Here is an 18,534-nt window from a genome sequence, read left to right as displayed (position 1 = left end):
TATATATATATATAGCCATTTGCAAAAATTATGGCCGTTTCAAATATAAATACAAGTATATCGAAAGTATATCAGACAGGGCGGGATATCTTTCTTGATTTTTTTTTTTTTTTTTTTTTTTTTCAGAAAGCCCTAGTGATAGACAACGTCCTAACACTTCTCTCGTGTTCTGCCAACCCCCTCCTGCTTTATAACTGCACAACGCACGCACGCAAGTTTTTAATTTCTTTAAGATTCACTTTGGCCCGATAATGACGATAACAGCAAATGAGTGTATTAATTTCTAATATTATCTCGTTTTAAGAGGACGACTAAAAGCATTCCAAGAGATTTTCAACTTTTTACTGAAAACTCTTTAATGAATCTGGAGTTGTTTTTTTTTGTTGTTGTTTTTTTTTTTTGTTTTTGTTTGTTTTGTTTTGTTTTTTTTGCTTGCATCAAGAACATTCGTTTTCCAGATTATTTTCCATTTTATATCTAACTGCGTTGCTGATTGGCCTTTCCGAGGCTGCGCAGAAACCTGGTAACGAATATTACGCGCGCTGAATCACGGGGCTGTTTTAGGGGCCGCCATTTTGTCTTTTTCGTTTTTGAAGAGAGTTTGTTTTTGAAGAGAATTGAGTTTCCTTAGCTTTTCGCCGCTTCAGCTTTTCCGGAAACCGCAAACCTCGAACTGCAATTTGACTTCACAGCTGAAAAAAGCGCGCGAAAAGACATCATTCACTTTGTAACATTTGATGTGATTGGTTTAGTTCTGACCAATCAGATTATCGCTTATATGGCCTGCTTGCAAGAACAGTTTATGAGGAATGTTTTGATTTTGTTAGCGATGTAAAATAACACAAACAACATAAAATAATTGGAATTTTATGGTTGTGAAAGTCGAGTCTCACAAGAAATGGTCAGCTTCGGGGATTATCCAGGAGATTTGAGACTCTAATCTGGAGACCGGGAGATACGGTCCAAAATCTGGAGACTCCCGGTTTATCCGGGAGAGTTGACAGCCCTGCAAGCGTCATCCGAAGTTGTTGCTGGAAAAGCTGCCATATTGAATTTCATTTTTGCTAAGTGTTTCTCCGTGTTTGCGGGTGTGTATCTGGTACTTAAGGTAAAAAAAAACTAGCTAGCTGAAAAGAATCAAGAATTTAAAATAAATTTTGAAAAATTTTGATCACCAGTACATGACAGCGGATGAAACGGAACGTTAACTACAAAGGGCCTATTATAAGAAAATCCTGTAAATTTGGCCCTGGATGCCTCGTTTTCAATCGGCCAAGCGCCATTTTGGACTCAGGTGTATTGTTTATCCAATCAAAATGCTCAGACATGTTTCCGTCAAGATCACGGTACGACACATGCGTATTGAGTTTTTCACGCTCATACAATTTTTTCCTCGATCATACAAAGGAACTCCACGTCACAGTTGCAATTTCACCTTTATTTATTTCAACTTAGACCCAAACAAAATATTACACATTAAACACCAACATATGGCTGCCATGCCTCTATTCTTGGTTAGCATGTGACATCATCACTATCATGTTGATGCACCGTTAACCAAAGATTTCTAGTTAGCTTCTCTTGTTATGTATACCAACATGGCTGCCATGCCTCTATTCTTGGTTAGCATGTGACATCATCACCATCATGTTGATGTACCGTTAACCAAAGATTTCTCGTTAGTTTCTCTTGTTATGTACGCCAACATGGCTGCCATGCCTCTATTCTTGGTTAGCATGTGACATCATCACCGCCATGTTGGTGTACCGTTAACCAAAGATTTCTCGTTAGCTTCTCTTGTTGTGTACACCAAAATGGCTGTCATGACTGCCTTTTGATTATATTCCCAGTGAAACTAATAAAAGCCAATAATGAAAACAGCTTATTAACAAGCGAACTTAGATGGCAACGCTGTTAGGAACTCTTTCGGGCAACAGATAGATGTATGGCCATTCTAGCGTTTCATTGCGAGATTTGATGGAATCTGATATCTTTTGAAGCTTCTCCTGGAAGTTGGAGATCGCCTTGAGTGCATCCTGGTCAACAAACAAACCACCCGAATAATCTCCAAGAAATTTCTGTAGAAAAAAAATCAAATTAGTAATTGGTTCCAGAAAGACTTGCGTGCAATCTTCGGACGGTCGGTCTTTCAGTTGGTCGGTCGGTCGGTTGGTCGGTCAGTTGGTTAGACGGTCTATTGGTTAGTTGGTCGACCAGATGGTCCGGCGGTCGATTGCTCGATAAATCGGTCTGTAGGTCAGTTGCTCGGTCGGTTGGTTTGGTCAGTTGGTCCGACGGTCCATCGGTCAGTCGCTTGATTAGTTAGTCAATATCGTCGGAACGACCGACCGACCGATATCAGTCGGTCGGTCGGTCCAACGGTCAGTCGGTCGGCCAGTAACTCGGTCAGTTAGTGAGAACATATTTAAGGGAGAAAGAGTTTGAAGATAGATACCTCGTCGTCTGCGAAGCGGGTCAGAGTATGTATCGTTCCAATATGCCATGCTGTCTGCCACTTGGAAGGTAAGGTACTCATGATCCTTTTCATATTTGTCTCTCCCTTTTTCGTTGGTGGAGGAAGCTGCATTGTTGGAGGCGCATTAGGAATGAAAGAATAAACTTCAAGTTGGCCAAAGTTGACAGCTGCATGCTGACATGAACAGGTAAAGACTACGCATGTCAGCACTTTAATGACGTCATCACGTGTTTCCAACCTCTGAGGAAACTGGTGATCAACATCATCTTCGACTGAGGGGAAGCCGTTGTCATGGATATCCTTGATCCATGCTTGGAGCTCTTTATCTTCGAGTACATCATTATCACTGTGATAATATACACCCATGATCTCTCGTATGAAGTCAAAAATCGTTTCCCATAATACCAAAGCATCTTCTCTGTTAAAAAATAAATAAAAACGCACTAAAAGTTGAAAACCGTTTAATGCTGTTGTGCCCTTGTTGCTTAAGGTAGCGATACACACTTGTAATTGTAGGCCGATTGCAAGATGGCTTTACCAATTTTTTTTTTTTTTTTCTCTCGCTGATAAATGTTTCCGCTAGAGAATTGTAAGTCAATTGGTGCTAATTAACTGAACAAAAGAAAGTGTGCAAGGGATTCTGGTAGTGGTAGTATTCCTTGAGACATTCGGTGTGAATGAGACGGGAAGTTTTCAAGTCGTTGATGACAGACTTCCAACAGTGCAACTGTTTAGTTTTTACATCTTTTGATGATGTCATTGTTACTATTGATGCAACGCATCAGGTTGATAAAAAGATAAAACAAAAAATTGTTAGAGTCTCACAAGGCCTAAATCTTTTACTCCGACAAAGGACTAGCGTCCGAATCGTCAGTAAGTTTTTTCATCTTTTCACGGTGTATAATTTACCCTTTTATCATTACTGTTTCATTAGAAACACCGACGCAGCTCACACTAGCTTTTAGCTAGTTATCTCTTCTTAAGGCCTAAATCAGCTTGTTGTCTCACCTGTAGAGAAAGTTTGGCAGTTTTTCTTTGTTAGTCAGTCCTCTCCTCTCAAGATCCTTTGGAACATCCAACATATCCCAAGTGAACTTCTTGTAGAATTTCTGAATGAGCTGAATATGGCCACCTCCACCGATACTCAGGGTGACATCAGAGATTCCTCCCTTGTTTATCAGATCCTTTCTGCCCAAAGTGTTTATAGCCATGACTGATCGAATGTGAGGAAACAGTAGTTTGAAGACTGGGTGGATGGAAGGAAGGTTTCGCCACGAGGAAACAGCAAAGCACTCCATGGTGAGATGTGTCCGAAGCAAGTGAGATATCATCTACATTAAAGAATATGATTAGCTCAGATCATTAATTAAGGCATGGCTCTCAGATGAAAAGATGATTAGCTATATCATAGCCAGTTTTCTACGAATCTTCCCCAAACTTGGCAAGTTAATGTCTTTTGTGAAAAGAAGGAACCTTAGGGCCTTGGTTACCATGGAAACTAAGTCACGTGACCACAAGGCCGCCATCTTGGATTTTTAAACAAGCCGTTTGTAAACGTACCGAAACATCTTTAAAAGTCATGAAAATGCAGATTACTATTCATATTTACAATGCCTATATGGATCTAATTGGATATCTTGGAAATTATTTTAACTTTAATTTTTAGAATATTTTCTATTTTTTCCAAAAAATTAAAAATATTCTAAAAATTAAACTTAATATATTTTCCAAGATATCCAATTAGATCCATATAGGTATTGCAAATATCAAAAGGAATATGGATTTTCAGGACTTTTGAAGTAGTTTCAATACGATTACAAACGATTTAAAAAAAAAATCCAAGATGGCGGTCACGTGACCTGGTTTCCATGGTAACAGATATGCGGTAATTGCTTGCCTTGAAGAATTACTACTACGAGCCAAATTTGGGAAAGATTCATAGCAAACTGTCAAAGATATGAATAAATAATAATAATAATATAAATAATATCCATCCATCCATCATCCATCCATCCATCCATCCATCCATCCATCCATCCATCCGTCCGTCCGTCCGTCCGTCCGTCCGTCCGTCCGTCCGTCCGTCCGTCCGTCCGTCCGTCCATCCATCCATCTTTTAATATTTACTCACCTGGTGAACCTGGAGATCCGCAGCTTTTGCCCACATTTTGACAAACATCCAGTCCAGTTTAGAGTCATTTGGCGTCCATATTGGATTGGTTTCACTGGTCTTAGTGTGCAGCTGTATTGCGATGGGTACAAGATCCCCTGCACTGTTCACGTACAACAAAACCAAAGGTTCTGTGACGTAACGTACCTTGTCTGTACCCTCTCCATTACGTCTAATTCCTTCTAGGATTGAATAATCAGCCAGATAAACGTGACCTGCCTTTGAAAACAGAACATGATAGAAGCATTTCATTTACGTACGAATGGGCTAGTATTGGGCTCGTGATCTGGGAATATGCTGGCTCAGAGACCCAGTGTGGGAGATGGATGCTCCTAGTAATGGGCTCCTGATCTGGGAATATGTTGGCTCACAGACCCAGTAAGGGACATGGATGCTCCTAGTAATGGGATCCTGATCTGCTTGGAATATGCTGGCTCACAGACCCGGTATGGGATATTGGATACTCCTATCACATACTTGTAATTCCTGTTCTAAGGTAAGTCCACGATCTAGCAGATTGGCCACAAGAGCATGAGTGACAGGAAAGCCTTCAGGCAGCTTGTCGCATCTTTGAATCATCATTGGATTGACTCCATTCAAGTACTGCATCCCAAAAACACGATCTTCAAGCCAAACATCATTTTCAGCATACTTAGGTCTGTCTTCAACAACCCAACCTGTAACAAAAAACCTGAAACTTGTACAAAATATCGAAATGTGAAAGGCTTACAAGATCACAAGAATTGACCAATCACTGCTCTCTAAATCACTCTGCTCATCCAATTACAACAAGTTTTAATGTATGCGCGCTATTTGCTTCGCTCTAATGAAGGTGTCTTTCTAAAACGTCCATCAGGAAAAATAAAAAAGTCTTTTGGAGTCTTTTGGTCTTTTAGTGTTGCTGCGCCCACTTTATGGGATGCTCTTCCCGCTAGCCTTCGTGATATCAAGTGCATTTAAGACTCGGGTTTTTAAATCAGCAATTATATTTCATAGATTATAAAACAATATAATGTATTGTCATTTCTGAATTTTATTGTATATACAGTCAATGTCATTAACGTTGTCCACCGAAAAAAGACATTTACACATTTAGACATTTAGACTAAAAGAAATATGACGTGTTTCATTATGTATTCTTTGCCTCGTGTGCGTCAGATTGAACTTTAAATGTAAAGTTCGACTCGTGAAACGAAAATCCAGAATGCCCGAACATTTAGTGAGGATTTAAGATGGAGAATAGTATTTCAGCATTTGTTTTATGCCAGAACCACCTTCGAGGTAACACGTGATATATCTAAATGTGTAAATGTGTAAATGTGTAAATGTGTAAATGTGTAAATGTGTAAATGTGTAAATGTGTAAATGTGTAAATGTGTAAATGTGTAAATGTGTAAATGTGTAAATGTGTAAATGTGTAAATGTGTAAATGTGTAAATGTGTAAATGTGTAAATGTGTAAATGTGTAAATGTGTAAATGTGTAAATGTGTAAATGTGTAAATGTCTTTTTTTGGTGGACAACGCTAATGACATTGAGTGTATATATATATTTGTATATTGTATATTTATTGTTGTAATGCGCTTTTGATCATTACATGTTAAAAAGCGCAATATAAATCAATAAATTATTATTATTATTATTATTATTATTATTATTATTATTATTAATGTAGCTGTATCGAAGCACCTTGATATCTTACGAGTTGTGTCTTGTATAATAGCGAGTACCTGTATACATGTCCTTGAAGTCATCCAGTTCATCCCAGTTCTCAAAAAGAGTCATCAGATAAGTAATACCAAGGTTTATCCCAGCATGAATGCGCCCTGTGTTAAAGGACTTGATTGAGGGGTCAGAAAACTGTGAGTCTTTGGGAATCTCATCGTGTTCTGCTGCGTTGATGCATCCAGGGAAATGAGAGAAAGTTTCTCTGCTCATCCAGTGATATTCTTGTTGGCGTTGTTGGGTTTGTAGTTCACGAGTGATACGCACGATTTCTGGTTGATCTTGTTGGGGTAACAAACCTGTTTGAGGTATTTAAAAAAGACGAAGATAAAATAAAGAAAGTTAGAGAAAGTTTATGAAAAAAATAAAATATAATAAAATAAAAAAGACGATAATTTGAAGCTGGTATGTAACAGGTTATAATGGTTATATTCAAAAAAAGTTACAGGTTATAATAAATATATACTCTCTCCTTTCTTTTTTTCTTTCTTCCTTCTCTCCTCCCTCCCTTTCTTCCTTCCCTTCTCTTTCTTTCTTTTTCTTTTTCTTTTTTTTTTTTAAACGCTTGTTACTTTTCTCGTTTTCTTCCGTTTCCTTTTTTTCCTTTTCTCTTTTTTTCTCGATCCCATTTTCCTTTCCATTTTATTTATGACATTTTCCATTCACGCATTACGGGCTTGGTGCAATGTTTACCCAATTCAGTCCACGTGTCATTCTCTTGAAAATAAGATTCTTGGTTTTGAGTCGTATTCATATTCATGTGTCTTCTCATGTGCAACCGTTAAACAAAGAAATGATACTCTAGGGAATGACACATGGTCTTAAAAATAAGATTTTTTGTTTGAGTTGTATCCATATTCATGTGTCTTTTCATGCGCAACCGTTAAATAAAGAAATGATACTCTAGGGAAAGACACGTGCTCTTGAGAATAAGATTCTTTGTTTGAGTTGTATTCATATTCATGTGTCTTCTCATGTGCTACCGTTAAACAAAGAAATGATACTCCAAGGAATGACACGTGCTCTTGAGAATAAGATTCTGTGTTTAAGTTGTATTCCTATTTACGTGTCTTCTTATGTACAACTGTTACAGCGCAACACGCAAACGTTTGACCACATTTAATATATTCAAGGTCTAATAATAAATTCTTAGAGAATGACACGTGGTCTGAAATGGGAAAACATTGCACCAAGAAGAATAAGGTCTCTTCATCAATTACAATAATTGCAAGAGCTCAACAACAAAATATCTATGGACCACTTCTTTCGTACCTGAGCCATTAAAAACTGTCAGATCCTTCAACACCCAACAGTAACACGGGAACTCGTAAGGTGTCTCACTTCCTTCTTTCAAAACAGTCACCTTGTTAACGAACCAATCAGGATTCTTGAAAAGTGATCCTCCCCCGTCGTTATGGATACGGATGACGTAGAGGTCACCTACATCCATGGCTTTCACTTGGTACTCTTCATAGTCACTCTCGAAATCGTCATGGAATGTCTTGTCGAGGACTATGGCGTCGGTTCGACCCTTTGATCCTAAAAAAAAACAAGAAATTCAAATCAAAATTTGCCCACTTCTGATTGGTTAAAGCAATAATCACACACCGGCAGTCGTCGCTCTTTTTTTGGAGTCACGGGTTTGATTCCTGAACTACTCGAGATGTTGTTCAAGGGTTGTTCCAGGGTTTGATCTGTGAGTTAGCTGTGCCCTGATTAAGATCAGCCCGAAAGTTGTTCTAGGGTTTGACCTGTGAGTTAGCCATGCCCTGACTTAGATCAGCCCAGATGCTGTTTCAGGGTTCAATCTGTGAGTTATTCATGCCCTAACTTAGATCAGCCCAGAGGTTGTTTCAGGGTTCAATCTGTGAGTTAGCCAAGCCCTGACTTACATTAGCCCAGAGATTGTTTCAGGGTTCAATCTTTGATTTAGCCATGCCCTGACTTAGATCAGCCCAGAGGTTGTTTCAGGGTTTGATCTGCGAGTTAACCGTGCCCTGACTTAGATCAGCCCAAACGTTGTCCTAGAGCTTGATCTGTGCTCTGGCATTTATCAGCACAGACGTTTCAGGGTAGATAAAAGTGATGTGTTTTGAAGGAGAACAAAGTTAACAAAAAGAGACAAGAAAGAAATGTTTTTAAAGATAATGATTCGATTAGTAATACCAGTCATTGTAATGGAGATGGTTGCATTTGTCCCCGCGTGCTTGACGTCACCAGTTTCCACGGTGATCAAATACGTCACCATCCCGCCTTCATTCTCATCAGGACTCGTGAGAAGCCTCATCTTCTGACTCCTTTTGTAAATTCTTTTTCTAATATAATTGATGCATGTAAAGTCATACATGGACTTAGGAGACCCTATAATGCCAAGGGATGGCGGACAATTAGCAACGTTATACTTAGTGCGTTCTACTTCGTCATCAGGGAGCATTGTTGTAATAGTGACGTCAGCCAAGTCCATCCATGGATGCGTGTCGTCATTCCATTGCTTGGCGGCACTCAGTATTTGCTGGGAGTCGCTTGGAGAGACTTCATGCAATTGGAGTTGTAATTTGTACTTAATAGGTCCTTTGGAAAGTCGTTGGATGTATTCCTCGCGAAGATAGCGTTTCGAACGTTTTTCATCGGGATACCTTTCGCGATCCCTGTAAAATGACGCTCTATAGTTACTTTGATCAAGCGAGAGGTTGTTTCAGGGTTTGATCTGTGAGTTAGCCATGCCCTGACTTGGATCAGCCCAGAGATTGTTTCAGGGTTCAATCTGTGAGTTAGCCAAGCCCTGACTTAGATCAGCCCAGAGGTTGTTTCAGGGTTCAATCTGTAAGTTAACCGTGCGCTGACTTAGATCAGCCCAGAGGTTGTTTCAGGGTTCAATCTGTAAGTTAACCGTGCGCTGACTTAGATCAGCCCAGAGGTTGTTTCAGGGTTCAATCTGTGAGTTAGTCATGCCCTGACTTAGATCAGCCCAGAGGTTGTTTCAGGGTTCAATCTGTGCGTTAGCCGTGCCCTGACTTAGATCAGCCCAGAGGTTGTTTCAGGGTTCAATCTGTGAGTTAGCCTTGCCCTGACTTAGATCAGCCCAGAGGTTGTTTCAGGGTTCAATCTGTGAGCTAGCCGTGCCCTGACTTAGATCAGCCCAGAGGTTAGTTCATGATTCTATCTGTGAGTTAGCCTTGCCCTGACATTCCAGGATTTGTTCCATAGTTAAAGATTAGATTTCAAAATTTCAAGGTGTAATGTTTCACTGGGAAATTTTTCAAACGAACATGACTAGTTAACTCACCAGACTTTTCTTTGCTCCTGCTGCGTCAGAAGGCCCGTCTCCGGGCTACCATCAGCGTTGATCATTCGATACTTGACGTATCTTGGTTTTCCATCCTTTGCTTTAAAGTAGGACGGCATTTGTGAATAGTAGACCTGATCTGTGCACGAGTCGGGGGGTCGTCGAATTCCATCGATATTGGTAAACAAACTAGGAAAAAATATTAAGCTAAGTGGGGTTCATTAATTAGCACAGTATTTTTCTATCGTGGTGAGCTAGTGATAAGATTCATTCAGCTGATCGATTGATACCAAGCAATAGAATACTCTCTGGTTGATAGCACATGACGGGCAGTGTTTGCTTGTCATTTTAGGCTGGTAATGAAATTCATGAGATTCATTCAGCTGATTGATACCAAGCAATAGAATACTCTCTGGTTGATAGCACATGACGGGCAGTGTTTGCCTGTCATCGTAGGCTGGTAGCGAGATTCATTTAGGTGATTGATACCAAGCAATAGAATACTCTCTGGTTGATAGCACATGACGGGCAGTGTTTGCCTGTCATTGTAGGCTGGTAACGAGATTCATGAGATTCATTCTGCTGATTGATACTAACTTATCCATTACTTACTGTTGAGGTGATGTAAGCAGATATCCTTTGAAGTCTCCACTGATTTTGGAATTAAGTGCATCGTAAATTGCATTCACATCCCAAAGCACTGCCGAGCGACCGGTTGACATGATGATGTCGAGAGGAGACTGGTCGTCACTGTCAGCCAATTTCAAGGCGGCTCCTCTGAAGTCGCACTTCGCATCGTCATCAAAAGATAAATTAGAATGACGAAGACGAACCGGAAATGTCTTACCAGAAGTAAAGAACTCGTGCTCTGGAAACTGAGGGCTGTTGACGATTTGTATTTTTCCAAACGCCCCAAAGCCATTGGCATGTGTGCCGCGCTTTTGCGTTTTCAATGCTGCCAAACCGAAAAGGGTCTTAATCTTAGTCACGTGAAACTGTAGTTGTGCTTGACTGAAGATTCCTGGGGCAGGTGGATCCTATGAAAAGGAATTTCAATTCACAATCTGATTGACTCCCTCTGTCCGTCTGTCCGTCTGTCCGTCTGTCCGTCTGTCCGTCTGTCCGTCTGTCCGTCTGTCCGTCTGTCCGTCTGTCCGTCTGTCCGTCTGTCCGTCTGTCCGTCTATCCGTCTGTCCGTCAGTCCGTCAGTCCGTCAGTCCGTCAGTCCGTCTGTCGGTCAGTCCGTCAGTCCGTCAGTCCGTCAGTCCGTCAGTCCGTCAGTCCGTCAGTCCGTCAGTCAGTCCGTCTGTCCGTCTGTCCGTCAGTCCGTCAGTCCGTCAGTCCGTCAGTCCGTCAGTCCGTCAGTCCGTCAGTCCGTCTGTCCGTCAGTCCGTCAGTCCGTCAGTCCGTCCGTCTGTCCGTCTGTCCGTCTGTCCGTCTGTCCGTCTGTCCGTCTGTCCGTCTGTCCGTCTGTCCGTCTGTCCGTCTGTCCGTCTGTCCGTCTGTCCGTCTGTCCGTCTGTCCGTCTGTCCGTCTGTCCGTCTGTCCGTCTGTCCTTCTTTCAATCCGTCTTTCCATTCGTCCGTCTGTCTGTCCGTCTCTCCGTAAGTGTTTTTTTTTTTTGCGTCTGTCCCTTAACGTCTACAAGCCCACTCACTCAAGATTTGACTATAACCTTATTCAACTGCTCCATTTTTGCATTAAAATCGTCTTCTCCTTTCCACTCCTTGTAGAGCTCGTATCCAAGATTCTTCCCTAGAAAGAGAAATACCTCAGCTATCATGTACTTGGCCAAGGGCGTCTTGATAAAGCCGTTGTGTATATTAGAATATTACGTGCTTCTAACAGATTTTTAAAATCGGTGGTACGACCATTTGTCCGTATTCGGTTGATCGTGGAAAAACTTACAAAAATCCGACCACTTTTAGGTAATGTTCTAGTGCCCTTGGTCAAGGAGAGCAGGGGCTTGCGTGTATCTTCAAATTCAGTGCCAATGTGCCTTTGTAGTAAAGAAATATCATTCCATCTGACTGTGTCGTTTCTAGCTCTGTTCTAGCTTTTATAAAGCGTTCTCTACCGAATACGGGATAACACTAAAATTCTAAACTTAACTCTACTTTTGATGTCAATGCGCACGTGGAAATCCTTTTGTTCGAATTAGTGTCGCTCGTATAATCCAAATTGTTGTTCTTAACTTTGTAAATTATATTGTTATATTTGCTTTACTGTTACTTTTTTCTTTTAGTGTGTATTTTAGTTAGGTTGGTCTTTACATGGGACTCTTGTCCTGTTGGCCATGCCCTCAATTAGATTTAATTATCTAGTTTTAGTAAAAATACGCAGGTGATTATAGAAAATCTCGCGCGCTAATTGGTCAAGAAACTCACACTATCACACGATAATCACATCAAGCGAAAATCCAAAATGGCGGCCAGCCGCTTTGTTGCTGTTTACGGGGAAAAAATGCCTTTTATCTTCTTTTTTTTTTTAAAGAATCACCTGTGTATTTATACTAAAACAATTAATTGCCTCAGGCTCAGTGATTATTGGGGAATATTTACCTCGCCGCTTACAGACTCGCGTCTCGGTAAATATTCCCCGATAATCACTTCGCCTTCGGCGAATAATTGTTAAATAAAGTTGATAAATAAATAAACACAAAAAAACGAATAACACAGAAAAAGGTTATCTGTGATGTGAAGTTTACTTACATTCAGATTTTTGAGCCATTTTATGGTGTCTTGAACTGCAAAAAAAGGTTTATTTCAAAGGTGATGGAGATTTTTCTCACTTATCCTCGACTTTGTAACAATGTTTGCAGACTCCTGTACGGCTTTTGAGGTTTCTTTAATAATAAAATAATAATAATAATGATAATAATAATAATAATAATAATAATAATAATAATAACTTTATTGACAATAATAATTAACTAATAATTCATTATAATATGAGACGTGATAAGAATATTGCTATAATTATAAAACAAAAAAGAAAAGATTATGAATATAAAATAACAAATCTATATAATATATACTTATTTATCTATGAAAACATATTTGTAAAATAAATTAATAGCTCAAAACACGAGTCCAGCTCTTCAAACTGATATAATACTATATTAAAACTATACATTTATAATTAAAATCTAAATATTTCTAAATTTCCGCTACATTGGCGTTAAGATTAAAGTCATTCAAGAATTCATTAATATAATAATAATAATAATAATAATATAATAATAATAATAATAATAATAATAATAATAATAATAATAATAATAATAATAGTACACCTTTTGCTGTTCATTAACCGCAAAGGAATATTCATTGAAGCGAAGAAGCATTGTCATTAGAGCGAACAGGCATACAATAAGGCGAACGGAGTCTCAATAGTGCGATGGAACGTTCATTAAGAAATTTAGCATTGAATTTGACAATCGTGAATATGTTTGCGTAAGTTCATTAACCTTTTCAAACTTTTATTAGCGTTTTGGTGCAGACAATAAACCACAACACGCATTCAATACAGTGTTTTGGACATTTATTTACGCAATACAATATAAGTATATTATGCTTTTACGATTGTACATTTTCAAAAACAAAAAAGTGAATTTATCCTTGAATGTGTTCTCTTTTTAAACATCTTTAAACATCATCGTGGTTGTACCATTTTATGCATTTCTGTGGATCTTCATAGGCCCTCAAAAGACGCTAGTCTGACTCATTTGGAAGTTGGTTTATTTGTTGAACCATTGCAATATCCAAAAAAGAGGGATTAAAAAACTCAGAACTGACTGATATTTATACCTAACGGCGCTTTGTTTGTACGAAGTCATATTCACGGCTTGTAAAAAAAATGAAAAGACAGTTAAAACCCTAAAATTCCTAGTGGAAAATATACTTATATTGTATTGCGTAAATAAATGTCCAAAACACTGTATTGAATGCGTGTTGTGGTTTATTGTCTGCACCAAAACGCTAATGAAAGTGTTATGAGAGAGAAAATTAATGTTTTTACAGACTAAGCTAGACATCAGTTTTTGATTAGTTATTGAAAATATCGATATAAGATTTCAGTAAGGCTGCCATCACGCACGTTTAGATGATGGTATGCTTTGAATTTACAAGTAAACCACTTAGCTCCTCCCATTAGCATGTACACCTATGGTTACACCCTGAATACTCTTTACCCCTTTGCTTAGTTATTTTAGCACTATTCTTTTAAATCTTATGAAATAATTATTCCTCGTAGACCTTTCCATACATTTACCATATATTCACATATTATCTTTAGTTTAAGCTATGTTTAGTTCTATGATTTTCAGTCGTATTACTCTTTAATAAGATATCACACTTAGGAATTTACTATTTCCATTAGCCAATCAAGGCACAGCGATAATATCATATTGATTGTAGAATGACACCTGTCATGAAGTTATTATAAATAGAGCTCATGTAATTAGTTTAAGTCAGAAGAGTAGAGATAGAGTATAGAAGAAGAGATAGTAGAATAAAGATCCCGTAGCTCTACCGAGAGCGGTCCATCCCATAACAAAAGTTTGAAAACGTTAATGAACTTACGCAAACATATTCACGATTGTCAAATTCAATGCTAAATTTCTTAATGAACGTTCCATCGCACTATTGAGACTCCGTTCGCCTTATTGTATGCCTGTTCGCTCTAATGACAATGCTTCTTCGCTTCAATGAAAATTCCTTTGCGGTTAATGAACAGCAAAAGGTGTAATAATAATAATAATAATAATAATAATAATAATAATAATAATAATAATAATAATAATAATAATAATAGAACATTGCAAGAACATTCAAATTAATCACATCTTAAGGACATTTCAAACATTCCAAGTATTTAAACTGCATCTTAAGAACATTAATAATTGGTTTTAAGTGATTGTATATATTATTAATCCTGTCATGCTGGTAGGTTACGAAATTACGCCCTATCTAGCTTACCTAATTAGCATTCAAACGTGTTTACTGCTGATAATAATAATAATTTGGAGAAGATGGAGAAGATGCAGAAAGCCATCATCTCTTACTCGCTCCACATAGCACGAACTTATAGAATAGAATAGAATAGAATACCTTTATTTAAACACGATAAAATTTAAAGCTATAAGCTTGTGGGGTCGTGCATAAAATAAATTAAATAAATAAAATATAATATAAGTATGAATCTGTAAAAATAGCTAATTAACTTAGATAACTTTAAATATCTTATATATAATTCTCACACACATTCACATACGCAAACTGCGCAAGCTATTAGACCCGCCAGGGGCAGAAAACACAGACAAATGCGGTGAACACCGTGTCAATAGGCATTCACCTCATCTGAACAGCACCCGCCACCCATAGCGAGTCCAACAGCCCGCGCAGTTACATTCACTCCATAATAAAATAATGTTACATATATACAAAGTCCTTTTTTCTAAAGCGAGACGTCGAGGCAGTAGAGTCAAAATTGAAATTTATAAAATAGTCCTTGGCACTGAGCTGTACTTTGATGTCCTTAAAATTTGAATGTGTTACCTTATCAATATTACAAATTATTAGATTCCATAGAACTGAGCCTCGATACACCAATGAGTCCTTTAAAAATCTGCTTTCAAACCTTGGAATTGCGAGAGTTTCATTTCCGCGTAAAGAATATTTACTATTGCGCTTTATAAAAATACTTTCTGATAAAGATTCTGGTAGACTACGATTGCTTGCTTTATGAAAGATCTTAAATATTTCTAATTTATAATCTAACTTAATTGTTGTCCATTTGTCAAATGCAAGTACATCAGATGACGCCATATCTTTGGGTAAATTGAAGATAATCCTAGCTGCCCTACAATGTAATCTCTCAATGGAATTGAAAATTTCTGAATTACAGCACGAACCCCATAAAACTAAGCCATATTTTACAGAGGGCAAAATTACTCTAAAGTAGAAGTTCCGTAAGATATCCTTAGGTAGAAATCTTGAACGTTTTAGCAGTTCTAATTTGTTGACAAAGTTCTTCTTTAGTTCCAACGCATGTGGTACCCAACTAAGCTTGTCGTCCACAGTCATACCCAGAAGACGCGTTTCTGAAACGTATCGTAAAACTGAGTTGCCCAGAAGCACAGGAGCTAACGGTCCAGTAATGGTCTTCCTGCTAATTATCATAACTTCGCTTTTTCCTGGATGTGGTGTTAAACGGTTGACCAAGCACCAGCTATAAACTTCTCGTAAGGCTTTATTGAGATGAGAGACAGCAATATCTGCAGATTCGCCGATACAGAAAATTGTTGTGTCATCTGCATACATATACGACGATCCTGAGACAACAACAGATGGTAAATCGTTAGCAAATAGTGTAAAGAGTGTTGGACCTAACACGGATCCTTGAGGAATTCCGGTAGACACTGGCAGCAGTTCAGATGTAACTCCATTCAACACAGTAAATTGCTGTCTTCCTTCTAGATAACTCTTCATCCACTCTAATAGGCCACCTTTGATGCCGAAATTATTTTCCAGTTTACGCCCCAAGATGTCGTGCGAAACGCTATCGAACGCCTTTTTGAAATCGATAAAGGCTACTGCCACGACCTTACCCGAGTCTACGGCCTTTCTCCACATCTCCGTCAAATGAACCAACAACAGTTCTGTTGAATATCCAGCACGATATGCCCATTGCCTTTCTGAGATTAGATTATTGTTCTTAAAGACATGCTGCACCAGTCTGTCGTTAACCTCATTTCCAAGATCTTACTCGGGACACTAAGTAAAGAGACGGGCCGATAGTTACCACAGTCAGTATCATCGTCCTTTTTAAAGATTGGTGTCAGCCTTGCGGTCTTCCAAGCCGTGAAAACTGTCGTGTGGTCAATGCTATATCTGTAAATGTCAACAAGTGATGGAACTATGGCGTTTCCCGCAAGTTTAGGAATCTTGGGTGAGATACCATCAGGTCCGGTTGACTTGTTAGCTTTAAGTTTACTGATCTTTTCATGGACTGTGCGGTGAGAAATTAATGTCATCGCTAATGGTGATGGTTGATGCTGCAGTACTACGTCATCATGTTGACAGTTATCTTCAGATGCTGGTAGCGTATTTACTAAGTTTTCCCCAATCGTAGCAAAATAAGAATTCATCAGCTGAGCTTTCTCCTTGTCTGTCAATACGAGAGTACCATCATCTTTTTTGAGAGGGCCAATTTTACTTTTGCAGACTGTGCGATTTGTGGCCTTATTAATTATATTCCAGTAAGCACTTGATTTTTTGACTTTATTGAACATCTGATTAAAATAGGTTGCTTTGGCTTTCCTTAAGGCTGAAGTAACTTCGTTCCGAGCCTTCCTGTACTCCTTCCACAACTCAGGAGATCTCGTAGATATAGCCGCTTTAAACAGCTTGTATCTTCGGTTGATTTTAAAACGAATGTCATTCGTTATCCACGGTGCAGACTTGCTTCTAATCTTTACCTCTTTCCAAGGAGTGTGTTCATCACAAATATTAGTAAACAGTTTCTGCCATATATATATATATATATATATATATATATATATATATATATATATATATATATATATACACTCGAACATAGCACGTACATTTAAAGCAACTATTATATAAGCTTGAACTTATATATATATATATTTGTTTGAGAAGAAAAAGTCAAGACAACATTTTTCCCGACAAGCCTGTTTCGTGAATTGCTTCACTCTTCAGGGGATTTAATGATAAGAATATTCGTTACTATCATTTATATAGAAAAAGTATACATAATTAATTAGTGGATGTAGTTTAGCTGTTGCGTAATAATGCTTTGTTTCTGTGGCGGCATGAAGATACAAGTTCGTTGCGCTTATTTAATGATGAGAGTTCCGGTCGATAAATTATTAGAAACTTTTCTTTAAGACAAAGGTTACATCTTTTGCTGGAGCTGTTGTATACCAAGCCACCGTCACAAGAAAGGACAACAACACTACCGCAACATACATAAAAAGGTTTTGGCGTCATAGCTTTTTAAGCACAGCTGGATAGATTGTAAGAACACACCTACCTCATTCAAGTATTCATATCATTCTTGTACACTAATTAGGCGTTTGCAAGACAGGTTTTATTCAGATATACATTAAGTGGACTTAAACTGGCAGTTATTGGTTAGCATTATGGCGGGCGGCATGTTCCTGACTTGCTCTCGTAAAATTATGATTTTTATGGTCATATATTTGCTTATGACCCAGCTCAAACCACATTTTCGAGCTAATAACTATCTTGGTCACATTCTTGTTGGATCTAACTTAGATGTGAGGCCGATTTACAATAGAAATTCTGGCCCAAGACATGTGTACTCGAAACTAGACAAGTTGCCTTCGTCATGCAAATTACTAAAGCTGCTCAATTTGACCGAGTCATCTCTACTGGCTTTATCGTTTATCTTATTGGCTGGTGATATAAATTCTCAACCTGGTCCTGGCAATGTTTCTGGCGTACCAACTCTTAATTTCAAAGCTAGAGGGCTTTCGGTTATTCATTTGAATGTTCGAAGCCTTCTCGGAAAGATGGATCAATTAAAATTACTGATGTGTGATTCCAAAGGCGCGGATATTATAACGTTATCTGAAACCTGGCTAAATAAAGACATAGATGACAGTGAAGTGGAGTTACCAGGATATTCTATTATTCGAAGGAATCGCAGTGAAAGAACTGGAGGTGGAGTAACTATTTATATTCGTGAGGGTTTGATATTTACTGAGAGAAAAGACCTTCTTAATAACAACGAGGCAATCTGGATACAAGTGAATCGGACTCGCTGTAAGCCTTTAATTGTTGGTTGCATTTACCGACCCCCAAGTCAACAAGTGGATAAATTTCTT

General features: G+C 38.4%; 1 protein-coding gene across 1 annotated transcript; it reads right to left on the bottom strand.

Annotated features, from left to right (window-relative positions):
- Nucleotides 1-1,898: 1,898 nt before the first annotated feature.
- Nucleotides 1,899-12,470, bottom strand: LOC116294256 (allene oxide synthase-lipoxygenase protein). Its single transcript, XM_031701814.2, has 12 exons — nt 12,368-12,470; nt 11,332-11,411; nt 10,269-10,693; nt 9,657-9,845; nt 8,537-9,018; nt 7,643-7,909; nt 6,376-6,669; nt 5,124-5,323; nt 4,608-4,865; nt 3,485-3,807; nt 2,456-2,894; nt 1,899-2,078 (listed from the first exon to the last, which is right to left on the bottom strand). Exons 1-12 carry the CDS (start codon nt 12,384-12,386, stop codon nt 1,899-1,901), a joined length of 3,156 nt encoding a protein of 1,051 aa, XP_031557674.2. The 5' UTR covers nt 12,387-12,470.
- Between the last annotated feature and the right edge of the window lie 6,064 nt (nt 12,471-18,534).

This window comes from Actinia tenebrosa, unplaced genomic scaffold (assembly GCF_029948245.1).
Source record: "Actinia tenebrosa isolate PJP-AT-01 unplaced genomic scaffold, QUT_ActTen_1.0 PGA_scaffold3__52_contigs__length_22856419, whole genome shotgun sequence".
In the NCBI taxonomy this organism is placed as follows: Eukaryota; Metazoa; Cnidaria; class Anthozoa; order Actiniaria; family Actiniidae; genus Actinia; species Actinia tenebrosa.
The sequence above is the reverse complement of the archived record's forward strand: the minus strand, read 5'-3'. Positions and strand labels throughout refer to the sequence as shown.

What these genes read in the sequence shown, in the direction of transcription:
- LOC116294256 (XM_031701814.2), bottom strand. An exon ending in CTTCAAGGACATGTATACAG is followed by an intron (nt 5,324 to 6,375) that starts GTACTCGCTATT and finishes TTTTTGTTACAG; the next exon opens with GTTGGGTTGTTGAAGACAGA. An exon ending in CCCGCTTCGCAGACGACGAG is followed by an intron (nt 2,079 to 2,455) that starts GTATCTATCTTC and finishes TTTTTTCTACAG; the next exon opens with AAATTTCTTGGAGATTATTC.